This window comes from Thalassophryne amazonica, chromosome 14, assembly GCF_902500255.1.
Source record: "Thalassophryne amazonica chromosome 14, fThaAma1.1, whole genome shotgun sequence".
NCBI classification, from domain to species: Eukaryota; Metazoa; Chordata; class Actinopteri; order Batrachoidiformes; family Batrachoididae; genus Thalassophryne; species Thalassophryne amazonica.
The window spans coordinates 31,167,339-31,192,826 of record NC_047116.1 but is presented as its reverse complement, the minus strand read 5'-3'; the positions used below and the strand labels follow the sequence as shown (position 1 = coordinate 31,192,826).

The window sequence follows — 25,488 nt, the reverse complement described above, 5'->3', positions numbered from 1 at the left end:
TCACTGTAAGGATGGTGCCTGGTTTCCTCCAAACATGACACCTGGCATTCACACCAAAGTGTTCAATCTTTGTCTGCCATGTGCCTTTTACTTAGGGGTGGCTTCCGTCTGGCCACTGTACCATACAGGCCTGATTGATGGATTGCTGCAGAGATGGTTGTCCTTCTTGAACAGTGGTGTCCAAAGATGTTCCAGAAAGGGCCAAGAGGGTTTTCTTTGCAGCCACTGACTCTAGCAGGTGATTTCACTGATTAACATAACTTTGAGCAGATGGGATGAGCTCATCAGTGACGCCACCTGCTGGAGTCAGTGGGTTACGAAGAAAACCTGCACCCTCTTGGCCCTTTCTGGAATGTCTTTGGACACCACTGTTCTGGAAGGTTCTCCTCTCTCTATAGAAGACTGTTGGAGCTCTGACAGAGTGACCATTGGGTCCTTAATCACCTCCCTGACTAAGGCCCTTCTCCCCCGATCACTCAGTTTACATGGGCAGCCAGCTCTACAAACAATCCTGATCCACAGTTCACAGTGAAGACAGTGAAGCATGGTGGTGGAAGCATCATGATATGGGCATGTTTCTCCTACTATGGTGTTGGGCCTATATATCGCATACCAGGTATCATGGATCAGTTTGGATGTGTCAAAATACTTGAAGAGATCATGTTGCCTTATGCTGAAGAGGACATGCCCTTGAAATGGGTGTTTCAACAAGACAATGACCCCAAGCACACTAGTAAATGAGCAAAATCTTGGTTCCAAACCAACAAAATGAATGCCTCGCAGATGTGAAGAAATCATGAAAAACTGTGGTTATACAACTAAATACTAGTTTAGTGATTCACAGGATTGCTAAAAAAGCAGTTTGAACATAATAGTTTTGAGTTTGTAGCGTCAACAGCAGATGCTACTATTATTGTGAACACCCCCTTTTCTACTTTTTTTTTACTAATAGCCCAATTTCATAGCCTTGTTGGATTTGTGATAATCTACTGAATCTACTGGTACCTTGTTTCCAATGTAACAATAAGAAATATACTCAAAACCTGGATTAATCTTTTTAGTCACATAGCACTACTATTATTCTGAACACTACTGTACGTGCAAATGTGCATGTTGTGAAAGTGTTGGGACACGGACCCACAACAGGGGGCGCAATGAACGGACAATGGAGAAAGTAAATAACAAGATTTACTACTGAACAAGCAAGAGTAATACAACAAACACAATTTAGGGTCGAATCCGCTGGTGTCGTGTGGGCAGGCTCGAAGGTAGGAGACGTCCGTCTCAGTCGAACCGGAACCACCCAGATCTCCTCTGCCACCGAACCCTGGAAATACTGGAACCGCCAAGTCCCGACTTCCCAGGTGGCCACTGCCTCCGCTCGTCGGATCCGGTACTGCTGGCAGGAGAGAGCAACAACACACAGGAGTGGATGAACGCACCCAGTTACAGAGAGGGGAGAAGCCGTCTCCACCTCTTGACAAAGTTCAGCAGGAAGGTGAGTACTTATCCAAGGAATAAGGTTCTTAGTAGTCACCAGTCCTGAAAAACAGTTTTGACAGTCTTAAGTAATAATGCAACGTATACCTGCAGAGAATACTACCTTGGTCTTAGGTGATATCTCGGCACTGAGGTGGAGACGCCGTCCTCCTGATATACCTCGGTGCTGAGTGGAAACAGCTGTGTTTGGTGATGGGTGACAGCTGTCACCCAGATTACTCCCATGATGCGGCAGCGCCCTCTGGTGCCTGGAGCCCGCACTCCAGGCAGGGCGCCCTCTGGTGGTGGTGGGCCAGCAGTACCTCCTCTTCAGCGGCCCACACAACAGTGCAAGAAAGTTCAATGACTCGAGATAGGTTTTGCCATTATTTGCATATACAGGGAAAGCTATTTATGCCATAAAACATGTTGAGAATGTTCATGTATGTTGAAATATATCTTCATAAATTCATGAATACATTACTACATTTGTACATAATTTAAGATACACGTGTGATACCCCCCAACTTGCACTTTGGTCGCTATTTTTGTATTGAATTCTCCATGTTCAGCTCCCACTGACTCCGGTATTTTAACATATTCCCTCTTTTTAATATCCCTCCATGAAAATTAACTTCTGACTCCTGATCTTCATGAAATCTCAAATACTCTGTCTTCTTTCTATTATTCTTTTAAAGCCTTATTGGTGTGGGACAAAGGCTCACATTGTTCACTCACAGTCAACAATGAAATAATCAAAACAGTCCATTCATATAAATATCTCGGCTCCATAATCGATCATAAATTTACATTTCAACTCAATACTGAACACATTTTTTTCAAAATGCCAACAGCGCCTCTTTTTTCTCCATAAGATCCAAAAACTTCAGATTCACCAGTCCATTCTCACCATTTTTTATAAATGTTTCACTGAACCCATCCTCACATTCATCATCACCGCCTGGTTTGGTTCACTTACTCTCACTCACCGCAACACTGTTAATAGAATGATCAAAATTAGCAGCAAAATCACTGGTCAGGAACAGCAGTCACTCACCACCATCTACAATACCAGAGTTCTGAGGAAAGGCAACCAGAGCTCCACTGACCCCTCTCAAACCCTGCACCCTCACTATACTCTGCTGCCCTCACGGCACAGGTACAGATCGCTCCCACTGAGGACAAAGAGGGCCACCTCCAGCTTCCTCCCCACCTCCATGCACCTGTTAAACAGCTGATTGCTACACTAAACTGTAGCTGAGGGCTAGTGTGATTGACCTTTGTTTTAATCTATTTAAGGTTTTTAATGTATTTATTATGGAACTCATGAACTTTGGATTGTAATCTGTGAATGGACATGTGTTGGACATGGACATGGCCCGGCACCAGGAGCGGCTGGACATGGCCCGGCACCAGGAGCGGCTGGAACCACAATACAGACTTCCAGACTAGGCTTAGGTGTGAATGAAATCATGGTCTTTATTCCAGGCTCTGGTACGGTACACATGTGATCAGTCAGCGAGGCAGAGGTACAAGCAGGGTCAGCCAGATACGTACTCATGGACAAGCAGGGTTCTGTGGCACGAGCAAACATGGATATCTGTGGAGAGGTAAGAGGCATAGTCAAGGAGAACAGAACAGAAATCGGAACATGGCTTGGCAAACTCAGGACTGTGATTAAAGGCTGGAAAGTGTACAAAGACAACAACCTAGCAGTGAGCTGTGAGACTGTGAGGGCTTAAATAACAGGTGGTGTAAACGAGGTGCATGTTCAGACTGATTAGGTAACAAGGTGCATGTGTGGAGCGAAGATTCTAGAAAGGGGGCGTGGCTAGTGGACCAAGATAGTGTACTGTGCAAGATAGTTAAGGGAGGACTGCTGAAAGAGACAAAGCTGTGTGAGCAGGTGCGAGAGCGTGAGTGAATCGAAACACAAAGCAGACAGAAACAAGGTGAGAAACAAAGACATGAGGCAGGTGCAGTGATGTGAGAACATAATCAGATGGACATGAAGTACGAGAACATGATGGCAGGTGCGTGGGTGAGGCGTGGAAACAGACAAATGGCTATGGGGGAAAAACTGAGAACCGAGCTACAACTGAAACCGAGGGCAGAATAAAATACAACTGTGAACAGGAACTTGAACAGAGCATGAGTCATGAGAACTAAAAGAAAACCAAGAGATAATAATAAGTACAAAAGACAAAACTACATAAGAACTGATCAGAGAAATGATAGGAACGTAAACACAGAGACAAAACTAAACTGGAACTGACTAATGACATAAGAATACACTAAAGATAACCAAGCAAAGACTAGATAATAAACAGAAAGCAAAAGCAGAAAATGACACAAATGAAAACAGCAAAAGTAAACAGATGATAACTAAAAGATCCATAATGTGAATATAAACCGGCTGGAGAAAACTAGAACGGAACTGAGCATATACCCAAAGAATAAAAGTAACAAAGAAACACAATGACAAAGCAAAATAGAACAGAGAATAACCACATCATGAAAATAACAATTAATAAAACAAAGCTGGGGCAGATGGAGATGAACTAAAGAAAGAGGCAAAATAAGATTTAAAGCCTAGAACAGGGCCATGACATTTAAAGCCATGACAGTGTTATGTTCTGTTTGTTTCTGCTCTGGCGCTTTCTGTGCAAATGAAGTTCCTAACGGATGAATAAAGTTGATTTGATGGAGTACAGGGGCACCATCAGGGATTTTGGGCCCCGTGAAAAGAAATCTTACTTGGCCACCCCTATATTATTTTGTCAGGATTATAATTGTATTATGTATGTAATTGTATTGTATATGTCAATCATGGGCCCCTAGAATCCTTCTCCTTCTTCTCCCCTTTTTGGCACCCCTGGGTATGACTCCTATCAGGTTCAAGCCAACCATACACTGCATAATGACACAATGCGGTACTGCCACATCACTAACACATTAATGTTATGCCCAACCCCACAATAGTCAAGAATTGTTTCGAGGTGGCATTCCCTGAAGGTGGAGCAATAGTTTTTGAGTTATGTGCACACAGCAACCCAATCTCACGCGATCCTAATAACCCCTTCAAATGTAATCCTTCTCATTTCTTGATCCAGAGTTCTGTGCATATCTATTTCTTTCTTTCTGTCTCTAGACCTTTATAGTATTAAACAAAGGCAAGTATATCTTCCGCTTCAACGCTGCTTCCGCCTTGTATCTCCTAAGCCCCTTCAACCTCATTCGAAGAATATCAATTTGGATTTTGGTACACTCATATCCTTTCATCAAGGCATTAATCTGATTAGCAGGAATAATGTCTGTGTAGAGCTTCAGCTGCGGTCATTAGCGTGCGCCAGTCTCTGGCTGTGGACAAATGCAAAATGTGATGAATTGCTTATGTTACCACCTCAATATGTGTAGCCAGTGCAAATGTGTTTTGTGATTGTGTGAAGTATCATCAATCATGCATGAAAGATATATATTCCACTCTGAGCTCCATAGCTTCCTTGACAACTGCTCGCAAGTTGTTCAGCAGGGTGATCATGTGCACGATCATAGCTAACTGTGTATTCATGACAATGAATCGACCAGAAGAGTGGACAAAGAATGTGGAGTAAGTTTTCCATGAAATACTGAACAAAATATGTTGCGCAAAGTGAAGACGCTGTATAAGTAACAAGCTTTTTTTTGTTTGTATTCAACAGGTACACATTCACTGCAATATATACATTTGAGTCCCTCATTAAAATATTAGCTCGAGGGTTCTGTATAGGGAAGTTCACATTTCTAAGAGATCCCTGGAACTGGCTGGATTTCAGTGTCATTGTCATGGCGTGAGTACTGTCCACCCTCACACTCAACTCAGAAATCACTTGTGCAAGTTTTGCATCGTTGCCTAAAAGATTATGGGGAGCTGTGCACATTTCCATCTGGTGAAAAAGTTAGGGCATGCAGCTTCATGATGAAGTGGCATAGAGGAGGGTTATTTTTTGAAGAAAACTTGAATTTACTACAATTTTCCAGATGGCACATCAGAGATGCAAGCCTAGATTTGATGTTTTGTTGAAATAAAATTATTTTCTGCTCCACTCCACTATGAAACGATGAGTACTTATGCAAAATGCAAAACTTGCACTTGGGGGAGGTGATGGTCTAGTGGTTAAGTGTTGGGTTTGAGATCACAGTATCCTTGGTTCAAGTCCCAGCTTGACCAGCAAATCACTAAGGACCCTTGGGCAAAGTCCTTAATCCCCTAGTTGCTCTTGGTGTGTAGTGCGCACCTTGTATGGCAACACCCTAACACGGGGTCAATGTGAGGCATTATTTGTAAAGCGCTTTGAGCGTCTGATGCAGATAGAAAAGCGCTATATAAATGCAGTCCATTTACCATTTTATTTTGACCTTATTGAAATCAATTATGAAGAAATGCAAACAGTATGGCACTCTATGGTACATCTGTGTGAGGGTAACAGTTCTCAAAAACTGAGTGACTGCACAAGAATGAGACAAGTGACGAAAGCCACCAAGACACCCAAACAACTCTGAAGAAGTTATAAACTTCTGTGGCTGTGACTGGAGAAATTGTGCAAGGTGTAAAATGGACGAAAAGGTCAAATCAAATCAATTTTATTTATATAGCGCCAAATCACAACAAACAGTTGCCCCAAGGCGCTTTATATTGTAAGGCAAGGCCATACAATAATTACGGAAAAACCCCAACGGTCAAAATGACCCCCTGTGAGCAAGCACAGCAACAGTGGGAAGGAACTCTAGCTACTCTCAGTACTCTAGCTGCAGCATTTTGAATTAACGGAAGACTTTTCAGGGAACTTTTAGGACAACCTGATAATAATGAATTACAATAGTCCAGCCTAGAGGAAATAAATGCATGAATTAGTTTTTCAGCATCACTCTGAGACAAGACCTTTCTAATTTTAGAGATATTGCGCAAATGCAAAAAAGCAGTCCTACATATTTGTTTAATATGCGCATTGAATGACATATCCTGATCAAAAATGACTCCAAGATTTCTCACAGTATTACTAGAGGTCAGGGTAATGCCATCCAGAGTAAGGATCTGGTTAGACACCATGTTTCTAAGATTTGTGGGGCCAAGTACAATAACTTCAGTTTTATCTGAGTTTAAAAGCAGTAAATTAGAGGTCATCCATGTCTTTATGTCTGTAAGACAATCCTGCAGTTTAGCTAATTGGTGTGTGTCCTCTGGCTTCATGGATAGATAAAGCTGGGTATCATCCGCGTAACAATGAAAATTTAAGCAATGCCGTCTAATAATACTGCCTAAGGGAAACATGTATAAAGTGAATAAAATTGGTCCTAGCACAGAACCTTGTGGAACTCCATAATTAACCTTAGTCTGTGAAGAAGATTCCCCATTTACATGAACAAATTGTAATCTATTAGATAAATATGATTCAAACCACCGCAGCGCAGTGCCTTTAATACCTATGGCATGCTCTAATCTCTGTAATAAAATTTTATGGTCAACAGTATCAAAAGCAGCACTGAGGTCTAACAGAACAAGCACAGAGATGAGTCCACTGTCTGAGGCCATAAGAAGATCATTTGTAACCTTCACTAATGCTGTTTCTGTACTATGATGAATTCTAAAACCTGACTGAAACTCTTCAAATAGACCATTCCTCTGCAGATGATCAGTTAGCTGTTTTACAACTACCCTTTCAAGAATTTTGAGAGAAAAGGAAGGTTGGAGATTGGCCTATAATTAGCTAAGATAGCTGGGTCAAGTGATGGCTTTTTAAGTAATGGTTTAATTACTGCCACCTTAAAAGCCTGTGGTACATAGCCAACTAATAAAGATAGATTGATCATATTTAAGATCGAAGCATTAATTAATGGTAGGGCTTCCTTGAGCAGCCTGGTAGGAATGGGGTCTAATAGACATGTTGATGGTTTGGAAGAAGTAACTAATGAAAATAACTCAGACAGAACAATTGGAGAGAAAGAGTCTAACCAAATACCGAAATCACTGAAAGCAGCCAAAGATAACGATACGTCTTTGGGATGGTTATGAGTAATTTTTTCTCTAATAGTTAAAATTTTATTAGCAAAGAAAGTCATGAAGTCATTACTAGTTAAAGTTAAAGGAATACTCGGTTCATTAGAGCTCTGACTCTTTGTCAGCCTTGCTACAGTGCTGAAAAGAAACCTGGGGTTGTTCTTATTTTCTTCAATTAGTGATGAGTAGTAAGATGTCCTAGCTTTACGGAGGGCTTTTTTTTATAGCGCAACAGACTCTTTTTCCAGGCTAAGTGAAGATCTTCTAAATTAGTGAGACGCCATTTCCTCTCCAACTTACGGGTTATCTGCTTTAAGCTGCTTTAAGTTTGTGAGTTATACCACGGAGTCAGGCACTTCTGATTTAAGGCTCTCTTTTTCAGAGGAGCTACAGCATCCAAAGTTGTCTTCAGTGAGGATGTAAAACTACTGACGAGATACTCTATCTCAGTGATTTTCAACCTTTTTTGAGCCGCGGCACCCTTTTTATATTTACAAAATCCTGCGGCACACCACCAACCAAAATAATATTATAATGCTATTACCTCTGGTTTTGCGCAAAACCCAATTATCGCAATAGAAAATCGATACAGAAAACACCGCATTTCGAAAATCCTCAAGCATTTTGCGCTCTGATCTCAAGTAGGGCTGTCACGATTAGGAATTTCTGGAGACGATTAATTGTCAGACAAATAATTGCGATTGACGAATATATTGTCTTTTTTTTGTCTTTTTTTCCCCCTTCTTTATATTCTACTATTGTAGTATAATTACACAACTCTGGAAGACCGTTTGGCTTCTGTGAGTGGAGAAACTGGGAATGGTGCAACATTTTTATTTTTATCTTCATTTTACATACAGTCCCAACTTTTTCTGATTTGTGGTTGTTTCTTTTGCATTTCTGAAATTGTTTCTCCTCATCAGTCACGTTTTGTGCTTAAACACTGCATTAAGCTCAAGATTGAACAAATAAATACCTTTGAAAAATAACAGCTGTTAAAGTTCAGAGTTCTCACCTGCTTTTTGTGATCTCTGCGTCTGAACATTGTTTTTCTTGTGTGGCTCAGTTCATTCATATATTCTCATTTTTTAAATATGTTTTTAAAGATATTTGACCGTTTATTTCATCTCATGATCTCATAAATTCAGCATACGACGCACACATGGTGTGAACAGGACGGTAACGGCAGAATCACGCCTTTAGAGAAAGTTCAGAGAGAAGTAAAGGCAGCTTCACGTTTCCGTTTTGTTAACGTTCACTCGGGTTAAAATCCTCTCTCTGCTCCGCGCTCGCTGTGCACTGAACGTGTCGCGCCTGCATTCAGGAATCTCCCTCACCCACCCCCTCCCTCGCAGTCTGCAGCCTGTTAACTCTGCGCGCGCACACACACAGGCACAGACACACACACCAACAGCTCCGCATTTTAGACGGCTTTTGAAGAAGATGGCACTGTTTTAATCGGCCGTCAGCCTCCTTGTTATTGTCCCGCCTTAAGACGAGAGCGAGGCTGCAGCATGTTTGACGTCAGATTCTGAGTCGTTTTACGCTTTGTGGATAAAATAAATAATTCACGGTAATCGGGAATATGAAAAATAATCGCGAATATGAAAAATACCCACGGCACCCCTGACGATCGATCACGGCACCCTAGGGTGCCGCGGCACCCCGGTTGAGAATCACTGCTCTATCTCACTTACAGAGTTTAGGTAGCTACTCTGCCCTGTGTTGGTATATGGCATTAGAGAACATAAAGAAGGAATCACATCATTAAACCTAGTTACATCGCTTTCTGAAACACTTCTAGTGTAATGAAACTTATTCCCCACTGCTGGGTAGTCCATCAGAGTAAATGTAAATGTTATTAAGAAATGATCAGACAGAAGGGAGTTTTCAGGGAATACTGTTAAGTCTTCTATTTCCATACCATAAGTCAGAACAAGATCTAAGATATGATTAAAGTGGTGGGTGGACTCATTTACATTTTGAGCAAGGCCAATTGAGTCTAATAATAGATTAAATGCAGTGTTGAGGCTGTCATTCTCAGCATCTGTGTGGATGTTAAAATCTCCCACTATAATTATCTTATCTGAGCCAAGCACTAAGTCAGACAAAAGGTCTGAAAATTCACAGAGAAACTCACAGTAACGACCAGGTGGACGATAGATAATAACAAATAAAACTGGTTTTTGGGACTTCCAGTTTGGATGGACAAGACTAAGAGTCAAGCTTTCAAATGAATTAAAGCTCTGTCTGGGTTTTTGATTAATTAATAAGCTGGAATGGAAGATTGCTGCTAATCCTCTGCCTTGGCCCGTGCTACGAGCGTTCTGGCAGTTAGTGTGACTCGGGGGTGTTGACTCATTTAACTCACTAACATATTCATCCTGCTGTAACCAGGTTTCTGTAAGGCAGAATAAATCAATATGTTGATCAATTATTATATCATTTACTAACAGGGACTTAGAAGAGAGAGATCTAATGTTTAATAGACCACATTTACTGTTTTAGTCTGTGGTGCAGTTGAAGGTGCTATATTATTTTTTCTTTTTGAATTTTTATGCTTAAATAGATTTTTACTGGTTATTGGTGGTCTGGGAGCAGGCACCGTCTCTACGGGGATGGGGTAATGAGGGGATGGCAGGGGGAGAGAAGCTGCAGAGAGGTGTGTAAGACTACAACTCTGCTTCCTGGTCCCAAACCTGGATAGTCACGGTTTGGAGGATTTAATAAAATTGGCCAGATTTCTAGAAATGAGAGCTGCTCCATCCAAAGTGGGATGGATGCCGTCTCTCCTAACAAGACCAGGTTTTCCCCAGAAGCTTTGACAATTATCTATGAAGCCCACCTCATTTTTTGGACACCACTCAGACAGCCAGCAATTCAAGGAGAACATGTGGCTAAACATGTCACTCCCGGTCCGATTGGGGAGGGGCCCAGAGAAAACTACAGAGTCCGACATTGTTTTTGCAAAGTTACACAACGGTTGAATGTTAATTTTAGTGACCTCCGATTGGCGTAACCGGGTGTCATTACTGCCGACGTGAATTACAATCTTACCAAATTTACGCTTAGCCTTAGCCAGCAGTTTCAAATTTCCTTCAATGTCGCCTGCTCTGGCCCCCGGAAGACAATTGACTATGGTTGCTGGTGTCGCTAACTTCACATTTCTCAAAACAGAGTCGCCAATAACCAGAGTTTGTTCCTCAGCGGGTGTGTCGCTGAGTGGGGAAAAACGGTTAGAAATGTGAACGGATTGGCGGTGTACACGGGGCTTCTGTTTAGGGCTACGCTTCCTCCTCACAGTCACCCAGTCGGCCTGCTTTCCCGGCTGCTCGGGATCTGCCAGAGGGGAACTAACGGCGGCTAAGCTACCTTGGTCCGCACCGACTACAGGGGCCTGGCTAGCTGTAGAATTTTCCACGGTGCGGAGCCGAGTCTCCAATTCGCCCAGCCTGGCCTCCAAAGCTACGAATAAGCTACACTTATTACAAGTACCATTACTGCTAAAGGAGGCCGAGGAATAACTAAACATTTCACACCCAGAGCAGAAAAGTGCAGGAGAGACAGGAGAAGCCGCCATGCTAAACCGGCTAAGAGCTAGTAGCTGCGCTAAGCTAGCGGATTCCTAAAAACACACGACGTGAATAATGTGTAAATAATTTAGAGGTGATTCAGCAGAGGGAGTGTAGTTAAGGCACGTGAAGATTACACTGTGAAACAAATCGTTATCTAGTTATCTAGATCAATCTAACTGCGCAGATTAAACAGCTAACAGATACAGCAAAACACCGCTGTGCTCCGGAACAGGAAGTGATACAATACCGCAGTGAGAGCCAACCACCAGTAGAGGCAAGCCTAGGTAAATGGACTTGTATGGCATGCATCGGTGCTGCCATACAAGACACTCAGTACACACTGGGAGCAACAGGGGATTAAAGACCTTGCACAAGGGCCCTTAGTGATTTTACAGTCAGGCTGGGATTTTAACCTAGGATGTTCTGGTCTCAAGCTCAACGCCTTAACCACTAGACCATCACCAACCACAACGTCCAAGACATAATCAGTGTTTGGGAAATGTTTGGGTCCATCCCCTCATTTGTCTGACCGAAACTGAATGTTAAAGTGATGGTTTACATGTGTTATAATAAAGGGGAAATTACTTATTCACACCATCATTTTAGTTTTTATGTTTTTATTTATTTAAAGTCATGATGTAGAGATTAATTTTCACTGTGAGTTTAAAGGACAGAATTTTCGAAATTTTTATATAAAAAACCCCGAATTTCTTTTTTTTATGTTATAAAAACTTTCAATCATTTAAAAGCTCAAGGGGGCACTAACTTTTTCACAGCACTGTAGCTCACCGTAGTGATACACAGTCTAAACTTATTGTCGCGGCTCGTCTTTTTGGTCTTCTCAGGATGTCGTCTTTTAGATAACACAAACTAATTGCAAGTGATATGCTAGAAAGAGGACACAACACTTTAGAATAATTCAGCCTTAAGCAAGATAAAATGCACAGAGTTTTTAAGTTTATTTAAGCCTTCGACACAAAGCTTAGACAAACTGAGTCCTCTAGAGAGACTGAATATGACAACCGCGCTCGTCTATTTATTGGAGACCCGCGGGCATCGCTCCTCCTTCGACTTTTTTATTTATTTCATTCCCAAGACATGGTTTTCTATTGGAAGCGTCCTCTAGTGAACCCTAAGCAGGTGTTAGGCCATTATTTCAATGTGACAAACGCTCCCATTAAAACATGAAGGATTTACAACTGATTTTTTTAAAAGACCTTCAGCCACAGGTGCAGCTGGCCTGAGGCCCCCTCCGCACGTGGCCTCAGCCACACGTGCAGCTGGCCTGAGGCCCCTGCACGCGGCCTGCGGGAAAGCACCTAAAAGGCCTTGGAAAGCCCCTGACAGACTAAATGACTAATAGAGCCCTTTTTTTGGGTTGAACACCTGCTAGTTCAACCAGAGGACATACAGTTCGGATCAGGACACTTGATAGTTCATCACAGTTCAAATATGGACCTAAAAATTCTTCTACAGTCCCTCCTCTGGGACTCGAAAGAGTCCCATTACATCAACTATACTCTTGGGTTGTTTACTGACAAGACATCCTCATTTGTGCATTGCAATATAAAAGAAAAACACAGCACTCGACTTACTGATAACTCTGGTGCGGATATGAATATCAGTGATACTTCACACGGTAAATATATTGCAGTGCAGGTGAACCTACATACTAAGGCACAAGGTGAGCAATTAGCTGGATTATATCAACACAAGGTGAGATTCAAACATTGAGTTTTGGTGTAATTCAAGGCACTTAAAATGGCCACATAAAACAAGTTACATCAACCTCTTAATCATGGCAAAGTAAAGGCTTCACATTGACATCAGTGCAACCAATCATCTTCTGGCATCTATTGACTCACTCAACCAGAGGCTCCAACCCATTATACTTGGTTCTACATATTATTTTGTTAAAGAGTCACACATGTATTACTTAAATGCATCAAATAACGCCTATGTTACCACTATTTAGTCAACCAATCAAGAAACTATTCTAAGGTTAGCGCAGCTATGTCTAGTTAAATGATAAACACAATAAATGGTTTCCCTTCATGTCCGTCCTTAAGTCATTTGCCTTAGTCAATCATATAATGGTTTTCATTATAGGCCATTTCTCAACATTCTCCACTTTGTTTTTCTTCTTTTTCAGCTTGTTTTCTAATGCCCTTTTTGGCCAGACGCCAAATTTAGGCGATGCATGTCTCTTGAGGCATGCTATAATTTAAGAAAAAGGGGTCCCTATGGTGCATCTTTACTACTAAATCTACAAACACGCCGTGTAAGGGTCCCCTTTTTATAACTTTGCAATGTGATATCTATGTGTATGCATTTAGCTTTATCTGTGTTACGCAGATGATGGTAAGGACAGACATTTACCCAACCTTCGTTACTAACATATATCCTTCTTTGTTTTATTTACACTCAGATTTCTGAAACCAGTCTGCAATTCAAACTCAAGAACCAAGATCATAGTCCGTGTTCAGTGCCATTACGTCAGTCCGCGCTCCTCAGCATTTACTCAGCATCTGAAGTTTTGAGAGAAGTTGGGGAACATGGGGAGGTTGGCCTTTCAGGGGTAGTGGGGGAAGGATCAGGAATTCTGGCTTTCAGACAGTCGTGCAGTTCTCTGATGGACCTTTCCAGCTCCTTGTGCTGCTTGGCCAGGTTGTACAGGGCCCCCAGAGAATTCTTGCCCACATTCAGGGTGGTGGTGGCCAGCCCTAGCTGTTCCCTTTCCATATGCTCCATCATGCAGGCTAGCATGTCCATACTAGACTGAAGACCACACAGTTGAGTATGGAGGCCCTCCTGAGCACAAGAGATGTTGGCATTGTCACAGTGTATCCTGAACAGGTATGCAGCTGTCTGACTTAGTTGTGGCATGATTTCCTCAAATAGCTCATGGGGAATGTGATTTGTGAGGGGCAGGAGCTGCTCCAAGGTTTTTGGAACAGACTCTTGTGGAAGACGAAGCTCTCGAACCAAGATTGCCATGTCCTGTGGGGTGACCATGACCAGATTAAGGTTGTGCAGTCCAGGGGACAGGAAGTACAAGGGGGAAGGCATTTCGTGTGTGGGGGGAGTATTGTTGATGTCGCACAGGCAAGTGGGTGGGACACTCTGGGCATTTAGCAGCCTGTACAAAGCTCCCCTCTGTCCTGGTGGTGAGTTCGGCTAAGGTCTACCCCTGCTGATCCTCCTCCAGAGGTACTGGACTGATCAGAATATCTCTCCTGCCTTGGGGGTGGAAAGCTGGGGACAGGTCCTAGCAGTGAATTGGGTCTAGGATGCACTCGGGCAGTTGCTGCATATGGCCGACCTTGGCTGCCTCCCCTGGAGGGTATCGTTGCCACTGGCACATGTGACTGTCTCCATGGCATCTGCGGAAGGGGTGTGTTCCTGAGTCCAAAGGGTCCTTCAGGTGATGGTGGAGTCCTCGGGCCGACTCTTGCTGCAGGCAGATTCTGTGAAGCCGTCATCGCCAGGTGCTGGAACGATGAAGATCCTTCTGTTGCCAACTGGTTTAGCTGCTGGATGGAAGGCGGCTGTGGCGACCAATCATGTCTCGACCATCCCTCCTGCATATCCTCTTCTCCAAACAGTTCTGAGAGTCCAATCAGACTTGATAGAGGCAGATCAGGCATAGGTCCCTGATCAGGGGAGTCTGGTCTCTCAGCCATACTCCTGTGTCCTAGTAATATACATATACGTTCATTATTACAGCTCCATGTCATTCTTTCAGATATTGTCTATCCTATCCCTCATTTTTGTGGGTGCATGTGTGTGAATGTAAATGTGCGTGCATGTCTTCTTCCTCGTCTACAATATCACCAAGCACGGTCCATCCCAGTCCTCCCTATCTGGGGTATACGCCACAATATTAGGGAGCTGGGGGCTGTCGGGGAGGATAATTGGTATTTCGTCCATTTCCATATATTCTGGTTCTCTGTCTGTTTTGTTTGTGCTTTCTTCCAGGGCTCGGATGGCTAACAGTGGGAGCTGTCCTACTGTGGATGAAATCAATTTATTGACCAGAAATTTTATCAAGGGAATACCACAACATATTACCAGCAAGACCGCCACCCCTGTTAGTGCCAAGATTACACCTATCTGGTATAACCAGTCTTTCCATGATATCCACCCTCTCCTTAGAGTCCCAAACAGTGAAAACAGTGGGCCAATATTCATTCCATTCCCTACAATGTATCCAGAATCGTCAGTTTCATTTCTCCCTCCTATGGAGTTACTTAACAGTTCCTGTTGCATCTCTTCAAGTGTGATTAAGAGCTCTGTCAAATTTCCGTCTTCCCCTGTACGCATGGGAATAGCTGTGCAACATTCGGTGGCTTTGATCATAATACAAACTCCTTGTTCATCAGCCATCATCATCTCGATAGCTAATCTATTTTGCATTGTCATTAGCGAGGTGGCGTGCAGTTGTTCGGTTAAGGCTCCTACTGCTGCCAATGTCCAGTTCAGGTATCTTTGCTGATTATACCACAAGTAATTAATCCACTGCACCTCCTGGAACCTAGAACGGATTTTTGGAGTAACCCCGAACAGAGCCAATGCCCATCCCCATTTATCCGCATCTTCATCTGCTTTAACTCTGCTACTGTCTATGGCTTCTAACTGTCGGGGTATCCCTTCTGGTATCCCGTTTCTTACTGTGATGTTGTAGTCTGTTTTAAACGTCATTATTCCTCTTTTCTTACGAAGTTTCTGTGGCATGGGTTGTATTGAATTCGGCATTTCAATTACTGTTATTGCTCCTGTGAGCATCACAGGAGCACAAAGGCCTTTCCAATTCGGGGACAGCGATGACAGGAGTTTCCTTTTTTGTCCGCATATCCAAAAGATGTCAGCTAAGGGTACCGTTCCCTTAGCTAAATTTGGAGTAGATACCCATGAAGCATGGGTGAGATTCAGTCCCATTACAGACCCCCTGTGGCCGGTACTATTTGTTCACACTGTATGCCTGCTGCTGGCAGGGTGTGACAGACGGTAATGTTCCATGCTGTTTTGGCCGGTTTGTATTCTTGCTGCTTTTGCATACACTGTATGTGGTGTTTTGGCTGGGTCGTCCCTACCTGCCAATCGCTTATGTATTGTGCTACTAAGCCTTTAGCTATACAGAATGGGTGTATCATCCCTTTCTCTATTTTAATCATAGGTGGAACGGTTCCTTCTGTACTTAGGGGCACTGGACAAAGTTTACTGTCGGCAGCATATTTTTCATCACCTACTGCCATTTTCATAACACATTGTGTATAGCATTCTGCTTGGTCTGAGTTATGTTGGGGACTCCTATAACAGTTGTTGATATCAGGTAGGGGTTTAGCCTGAGGTATCACACCTTTCCGGTGACAGGCTATGCAAGGCTTTTCACTGATCTGCCTAGCCGAAAATTTCAACCATTGGTAAAATAAATTGGTCTTCAACCCTTGTGTGCGGGCTAGGTCTGTACTGGGATCCCATCTCCCTAAGTGACTGCTTGTTTCTAGGCTTCTAATTGTCCTCTTTTTCCTTGGTTGATTTTTACCCATTTTGTGGCTTCATGTACTGTAACAGTTACGTCTTGCTTGGTTTCCCTGCATCCTCTTTTATCACAAATTACCTCTATGTTGAGTGTTCCCTCCTCTTCACATTTGATGCTAATGGCTTCGCCTAATATGTAATCCCCCAGCTTTCCCTGTATTCCTATGTTCTTGTAGGCTTTTGATTTAATGTATACCAAATTATATGTTTTTCCTGTGTTAGAATGCCTTGTTTAGCTGCTATTGCGGCCATGGCCACGGCACAGTCCGTTGTATGTTTTGGATGTCTATTTTCTCCCATACTGACCACCAGTAGTATTGTCAATCCCTTGAATAATTCCTTAATCATTGCTCTGATGACTGTTGAGATGTGCTACTAGATGTGCTACTAAGTGAGCCGTCACTAGATGAGCTGTCACTAGGGATGTGTGGTGTATCTGTGCTTTGTCTGGGTTGTACTTCCTGCGGTTCTTCTGTCGGTAAATCTACTGAGTTGCTGTCCGAGTCTGATGTCTCCTGTGGCCTGTCTATCTGTCGGTCTGTATTTCTGTCTGTCTGTTGGCCTACGTCTCCAGTTGTCTCTGAGTCTGCATCTGAGTCTGTCGCTGCTCTATCTGGCAGGGATCCACTACTCTCTGAAGCTGTGCGTCGTCTTTGTTCAATCAGTCTCTGTGAGCGCCTTGGCCGGTGTTCGCCTGGCTGCAGGGAGGCGTGGCCTTCCCTCGGTGCTTCTTCTGGCTGCAGGGAGGCGTGGCCGTCCCTCGGTGCTGCTGTAGGGTCTCTGGCTTCTCCTGCTTCCCCCCTTGGCCCGGCGGCTCTGCCAAGACGAGCTTGCCGAGGCCGCAGGGGCGCTGGGCCACCAACCCTACAGCAGTGGTTTAAATGAAACCAAGTGCCCTTACCGTCTACTTTGACTGCTGTACGTGAGGCAAGAATAACTTTAAAAGGACCTTCTCGGCGGGGCCTGTCCCACTTCTTTTTGAACACCTTGACGTAAACCAGATCACCAGGCTGGATGCTCTGATTTTCGAGTGGAATCTCTGCTTCTCTGTCTTCTGTAGCACCTTTGACCTGCAAAAAGATAGTTTTGTGTATTTGGGTTAACTGTCTCAGATAATTATGCCATTCGTCTTGTAGCTGCTCCAGCGATGGTCCTTCGTAGGGTCCTCTCAGGTATGGAATAGGCATCGGCCGACCTGTAAGAGCTTCAAATGGTGTCAAATGGGTTAGTCGGTTAGTTTGTGAGCGCATTGACAATAAAGCAAGCGGCAACGCATCCAGCCAGGTTAGTTTGCCATTGCTGTCTGCTATGATTTTGCTAGTTTGTTCTTTAAAATGCCATTAGCCCGTTCCACCGCCCCATTTGATTGGGGGTGATAAACACACCCAAACTTCTGTTTGATACCCAATTGTTTGAATGTTTCTTGTGTAACCTTGGCTACAAAAGCCCTACCGTTGTCAGATGAGATAGTATCTGGAATGCCAAATCTTGGAAAGACATCTCGGCACAAGAATTTGGCTACCGTTTTATGGTCTTGATTTGCAGAGGCTACTGCCTCAATCCATCGGCTGAATCTGCATATCACTACCAAAACATATCTCATTCGTTTAACTCGATTTTTCAGCTCCCATGTCTATGAAATCCATCATAAGATGTCTGAATGGCCCATCAGGGACCGGAATGTGGGCTAAAGGGGCTGTGAATGATTTCCGGACATTGTACTGTGCACATACCTCACACTCATTCAACAAACGGTCCACTGTAGCTGCCATATATGGTGACCACCAGACAGCTTTTAGTTTGTTCATAATTTGGACTCGCGAACAATGATCGGGTCCGTGGGCCCAAATGATTGCATGTCGTAATAAATTGGTGGGTAACACAAAATGTCCATGACTACTGCGCCACAGCTTGTCCGCTGGCCCTGACTGCGTGTCTCAATAGCGCCTCGTTTAACCCACATTCGTTTTTCTTCTCCACTGGCCCTACTTTGAGCCACTATCAGTGCGTCAAGTGAAACCAGTGGGGCACAATCTTGGATGGTTAGCAGGGGAAACATATTTTCTCCTTGTGCTCCTTTGCGAGCTGCGTCATCTGCTAGGTTGTTACCTTGAGCTATGATGTTATTATTCTTTTGATGACCTGCACATTTAATGATGGCTACCTCAGACGGTAATTGGAGAGCTTGTAACAGTTGGGAAATCGCTTCTCCATGAGTGACAGGGGTGCCATCTGCTCTCAGGAATCCCCTTTGTTTCCAAATGTTTGCATGTACATGACATACGCCATAAGCGTAGGCTGAGTCTGTGTAGATATTAACACGTGATCTTTAGCTATCTGGCAAGCCATAGTTAAGGCTTTGATTTCTGCCAGTTGGGCTGAACAAGGCTGATCAATTCCTTGGGACTCCAGTAATTCAAAGGTCTCGCCATCCGTGTTTAGTTTAACAATCCCCATACCCGCATGCAATCCCGCGGCATCCCGAAAGCATGAGCCATCCACGAACAGGGTTAGATCTGCATCTATGGCGTGATTATACAAATGTTCTCTGGCTCTCAAAAATTTCTCTGTCTCTGCCACACAGTTATGTGGAGTACCATCTAACGGTGTGGTCAATTTGGTGGCGGGATTCACCGTGTGACAACGTTGTATTGTTATTTCTGGAGCGGACAACACAACTTCATATCCAGTGCGTCTAGCTTGTGTTAAGACAAAACGTTGACTGGTTAGCAGGGCATGTAACTGATGCGACATGTACAACGTTACTGCATGTCCCATGATTATGGATGATGCTTTTGAAATGCAAAGGCAGCTGCTGCTAGACCCTGATAGCATGGTGGCAATCCTGTTTCAATGTTGTCAAGCTTTGTACTATAATAGGCCAATGGTTGTTTTCCTTCATGTGTTTCCTGCATTAGTACAGCACAAGCATAACCAGCTTTTTCAGTAACATACAAATGGAAAGGTTTCCCATAATCTGGGTTACCTAACGCGGGAGCAGATTGCATGTCTGTTTTTAGGGCCTCAAAAGCTCCCGTTGCCTGATCTGTCCAGACGAGGAGAGCTGCATTGCTTGTTTGCCCCACTGCTCTAATCATGGCACGCAAAGGTGCAGTTTTTATAGCATAATCACAAATCCACGGCCGACTGTACCCTGCCATCCCAAGGAATGAAAGCATCTGTCCCACTGTTTGGGGTTTGGGAGCCTTGATTATAGCCTCCACTGGCTTGGGGCTATACATCGCGTGGTCCCACACAACTGTCTTCCCAAGTATTCTACTTGTTGTTTGCAGAACTGCAATTTGTCCTTACTTACTTTATGACCTCCATCTGCCAATGCATGCAATACAATTAATGAATCTTTTTCACACTGTTCTTGAGTCTCTGATGCAATAAGGAGATCATCCATATATTGCACCAATGTACTGGGTATGTCAAGGTGTTGTAAATCTTCAGCCAGGACTTTGTTAAAGATGGCTGGGGACAGGTTCAGTCCCTGAGGTAGCCGTGTATACGTTAGCTGTTGTCCCAGAAATGTGAATGCAAACAAATGTTGTGAGTCTGGGTGCACAGGCACACTGAAATAGGCTGAACACAGATCTATTACTGTGTACCATTTTGCTCCAGCAGGGATGCTTGATAGTATAGTATGCGGATCAGGTACTATAGGTGCATCCATTTCTATATTGCATGATAGGACGCAGATCATGTACCAGCCGATACTCTTTGGTATTGTTTTTTAGGGATAGGATAGATAGGAGTATGCATGGGCTTGCAGTTTTTATTAAAACTCCAGCTGCCATTAGTCCCTTAATTACTGGTTTTATGCCTTCAATAGCCTGAGGTTTTAATGGATACTGCCTTTGGTGAGGCAGTTTTGCTCCCGGTTTTACTTTTATTTTTACTGGTAAGGCTGTTTATTACTAGTCCTACATCCGTTTTGCTTTTGGACCACACACTGGTGGTATTTGCTCTAACAATCTCTTCTTGTTGGGCCGATAAACACCATCTGGTCCCTCTGGTCTAGGATTGAGCTCCACTTTTTGAGCTATAGCCTCATCATTTACTTTTAAATTAATTCGTATAAACTGCTGGTCTTTTGACAGATGTACTTGTGGACTTTCCATGTTTTTGCCATTCTTCAACTTCTGAGGCTGTCTTACCATTGGACCTAGGTCATGGGATTCGTACTTTCTGAGACTAAAAGGGTCACATGAGGTGTGGCATTCGGCACTTGATACCATTGTTGTTCAGCTGAAGTTAGCTTGACAGAAGCTGCGGCCCCTTGGGGGCCTAAATAAATTTCTGTGGTGGTTATGTGAAACAGTCGTTGATTCATCAATGCATCCCAGCAGCATGCATAGTCAGTTTGTTCTTGTTTGGCGTCGAACATCAGGGTGACATGTAAAGGTAAACTAGGTGTACATACTGCTTCATAGTGTTGTTCTGCCCAGGGCTTCCATTTTTCCCATTCCAGTTGAAGATTTTAATTTTCTGGTTGTAACTTCAGCCAGTATACCATGGGTTGCACAGGTCGGACCTTGTTTTCCATGTCCATAAGCACCATAATGTTGGCGAGTGCTTCGTCAGAAAAGTGTATTTGCAGTCCTTGAAGGGTACACACTATCTGGGTTTGTAGCTTACATAAAATGTCTCTTCCAGCAAATTCACAGGTGTATTTTGTGAGTATAACAGGGGTGCTTCAATTGTTTTTCCTGCAATCGTTACAGGAAGTGGGCGTGTAAAAGGTATTATTTGAGTTTTCCCAGAGAAGCCGATGGTCTTAATTACAGACCCAGAGAGGGGGAGATGAGCGCCCATTTTCCCTATGCAAGAGTATGTTGCCCCTGTATCCACCATGAAAGGGAAATCTCTGTTTTGTATATTAACAGTGACGGTTGGCTCTTCCTTAGGTATCATTGAAATAGCCAATGCCACCGTTTCCCCCTCTGTCTTCTCTAGGCCTCCCTATTGCCAATAGGCAGAGGGTCCAACCCAAGGTCGGGCCGGACAATTTCTCATTCGATGTCCAGGTTGTCCACAGCTCCAACACTCATTAGAGGGTTGATCCCCTATTGGGGTGTTGGTCCCATAGGCGGTCCCGCTTGACTGTTCCTGGGAGCTGAGTTCTGGAATCTGCTTCCAAATGAAGGTTGGCGAGATCCTCTTCGCCACCCTCCTCTTTGACCTTGAAAGTTCCGTGACTCTCCTCTCCACCCATGACTGTAGGTGGGTCCATTTCCGGGTGTGCCAGTGCTATGGTAGTGATAGTGATGCCTCCACTGGTGCTGAGACTTCTCCTGCAGCAGTGCTCCCTGCTGCTCCTTGGGTCTCTGTGTGGCTGTTACCACAGGTGCCTGTATGGTGGCGGCAGTGTTTGTCGTAGGGGCTAGGCTTGCCGACTCAGAAGGAACAGGGGTCATCATTGGTGCCTGGGTCTTTGTTTTTTCTTTCTTGACTTTGGTTAGCTCTCCCAACTGCATCTGCACCAATTTTTCCGTCAGGGATTTTGCTGCATCTTCTTCTTTTTGTTTTTCTTTCTTGTAGATTTCAAGATGGTGACAAATATGCTCAGAGTATAAAGCCCAATTCATTTTCGATAGTCCCACGACTCCATCTAGGGCTTTCTGAACCTCATCTGGTAGAGCCTTTTTTACAGTTATTTTAAACAGGATTTCTGTTGCTGGAGAATGGTTCCATGCATTTCCTGTTTCCTCGGCCATCTCTTCTGGAACCGGTGCAGGAACTTCTTTGGGCACTCTTCAGGTGTCCACTCCTCATCATCCAATTTAGAGGGATCCAAGACCTCAGGGTACTTTCTTCTCAGTCCTCCCACATGGAGTTTCTATAGCGATTAAAGGGGACTTCATCATGTTGATTAGTGCCCATCATCTGTGTTAGTCCAACCTTTCCTGCTAATTCTTCAGTGTCATGTTTTCCCATGACATGCATTAGCAAGGCTTTTATGTCGCCTAAAGACAAGGTTACCCCTGCAGTGCCTTCTTCTAAGGCAGTTATCCATCTCCCAGCTCCTTGGGTGATGTCTGGCAGTCTGTTGGCCAGCCCCACCATGTCTGTCCAGCTCCATGGGGTATACACATGATGACCATTTCTAACCACCAATGGGCATATGAGGTCTTCGTCCTCCTCTTCTTCTGTGCGGACTCCATACTGTCTTCCAGATCGAGTGCGACTGACTGGTTCCAGGCAGTCCATCCAGTCGGTTATATTCTGTTCTAAAGCCGCTATGTCTTTGGCTACACATTGTTGTCTTTGCCTGAGTCGGGCCTCTTTTGCAGTCTCAATGATGATCTCACCAGAAATTTTTCGGGTGGGTGGCTCTATAATGTGATTCCTTGATTGGGCGTCGATTGTTGTAATATTCTTCTTTCCTCGGCGTCCCTATGTCTTTGTATCTTTCCTTCGCTAGCCGCAGTTGCTCAGCTAGTTCTTCATTATCTCTTCTGGCCAGATCCAGTGTGTCACAGAAGCTCTTGTGCCACTCTTCGGAGCCTCTATAGCCTGTGAGGTCCAGTCGGCTGACTTATGGTGGGAGGGGATGGTTTTCAGTGGACCTCGATGTGCAGGCGGAGCCTTCAGGTCTCTCCTCTTTATCCTCGTCTGCCTCCGTGTCACTGTATTTGTGGCCCCCCCTGCTGGTCGTGGTGTGCGACCACTACTTTCGGACTTGGAGACCTTGTATGATCCATTTGACAGACTGAGGACCTGTCTCCTTGTGGCTCTCGAGCTTTTAGTGTCCAGTGTGAATTTGCCCTCCACAATCCATGCCTTGGTCCTCTTCACGAGTTCCTAATACAAATTGTCCAGCTGTCTTCCCCATATCATGAAGTTTATATGGGGGTGGCTCTGCTTCCCAGCTCGGTGCACTGGCTTTAGTCTCTTGGATCTTTCCTCTGTCATTTTTTTCTCTTTCTGCTGTAGCCTCTGTGCTTCCTGCTTGAACAAGGCCAAAACTTCTTTTTCTTCAGTGCGTTTTTTGTTGTTTTTTACGTTCTTCTGCTGATCTTTAATTTCTTTTTTCTGTATTTCTACCGCAACTGCTTCACACATCACCGGATCAAATGATCCCACCAAAGGCCATTGCCTGCCCCCATGTGACCTTTTGTGCCACTTTCTCATACATTGGTTGGCCTTAGTGCGTTTTCCTGGATATTTTCTTAGTACTAAGTCTAGCGGGGTACTTTCCCAACCTTGACCTTGAGAGTTACCCATGTAACCCTGACAAACGCTATGTGAGGTGTTTCTATGGTGTTCTGGTAGTCCCTCAGGGGCTGTCCTGATCCAGACCAATAACTTGCTGGCTGTAACACCTGTTTTGTATTTTAAACCCTTAAAAGGATTAAATTTCCAACTGCTATGCCCGTCTTCTTTTTCTTTAACTAAATATGAAAATTTACCTGTTTCCCACCGAACCTTCCTTGGGACCACAGTCAGAGTCACCTAGGAAACAGTTCTTCACCTGGATCGGTTGGTAGTGTTACTAAATGATTTAATGGTATGCTAAGTTCTTTATTAGGGTCAGCACAAAGCAGCTCCAGCCACGGGTTAAACCCTGATGCCACAGACGTCTTATCAGCAGCTCCCAATTAATTAGAGGGGAATTGTTCTTTCTTTTGCTTCAGATTGATTACCTTAGTAATCCTGCCATAATTTCTGATTGATCTCTTGTTCGTCCTGCCAATGTTCTGCTCCTACCCTGTCAAAATAGGTCCTTTCCAGCCAAAAATGGTCCTGATTCCCTGGGTTTCGATGTCTCCGTCAGTCAAGTAATGTTCTGGGAGTATTATTTCATCATCACTTAAGTCTCCCATCAATGACTGTCCCAAGCATTGATCAGTCTGTCAGCTTTTCACTATAATCTAAGCCTTATCTCTTTTGATTTATAACCAACTTTATTTATTTAATCCTCTTACAACCCTAACACCTCCTAATGTCTTTGCTCCGACTTTCTATTTCCCTTCTAATTTATTTTTTTATTTTTTTTTTTTAACTTTCTGCTTCTCGTCTTTTTCTGCTATGTTTGTTTATTAGTTTTCTCTCTTTGAAATAATATCTACCTTCTCTGTATTTACATAGCACTCTTTCTCCTGTCTTTTTCTTCACTGTCTGTTTCACACTTTCCTCTCTGCCTGTCATGCACCTCCCAAGTCCTCCTGTTGGGTCTAAATACCTCCCCCTCGTACTCTTTCACATTATCTTGTATGTCAGCCAGCCTGCAAGTTCTCACAGCTTTACACAGATTACTCTCCACTCCTCCCCACACACAATCTTCAAAAGCTTTATACACAAAAATTATTAAAAAACAACTTTCTATATATCTCTATCTAGCCTTCTGCCACTTTTCACTCCGCGGCTTTAACAACCTTTTTATTCACTTAACACCAATGTGTTCTGTTAAGCATGTATCTCTTCTTCACGTTAGACAGCTTCTCCGGCGCTGTCAGCAACTTCATATATTACTTTTTTCAAGCCCTCTTTGAGCGTACAATATTTCATTTACTTCTACGCCTTACCGCGCCTCGCGTGCGTATCCTGTGCTTAATATATTATTTTCCACCAGCTCCTTTCTGAGCATACAATATTTCATTTACTTCTACGCCTTACCGCGCCTCGCGTGCGTATCCTGTGCTTAATATATTATTTTCACAAGCTCCTTTCTGAGCATACAATATTTCATTTATTTCTACGCCTTACCGCGCCTCGCGTGCGTATCCTGTGCCTTTCTGCACTTTCTTCTGCCTTTTTTTTTTTTTTTCACTTACTGAGCTCCTCGTGAGCTTAATGTGCCTTTGCACTGAAAATATTCTCTTTTTCTTTTCTTATAAAAAAACTCAT

At 43.7% G+C, this 25,488-nt stretch overlaps 1 protein-coding gene across 1 annotated transcript in view; it reads left to right on the top strand.

Moving 5' to 3' along the window:
- scn1laa (sodium channel, voltage-gated, type I-like, alpha) overlaps positions 1–25,488 on the top strand; it is a 133,090-nt gene that overhangs the window by 20,071 nt on the left and 87,531 nt on the right. The window contains exons 3-5 of the mRNA XM_034185940.1: positions 4,631–4,749; positions 5,000–5,089; positions 5,181–5,309. Coding sequence (XP_034041831.1) covers positions 4,631–4,749; positions 5,000–5,089; positions 5,181–5,309 — 338 coding nt within the window. The remainder of the gene's footprint in view (positions 1–4,630; positions 4,750–4,999; positions 5,090–5,180; positions 5,310–25,488) is intronic.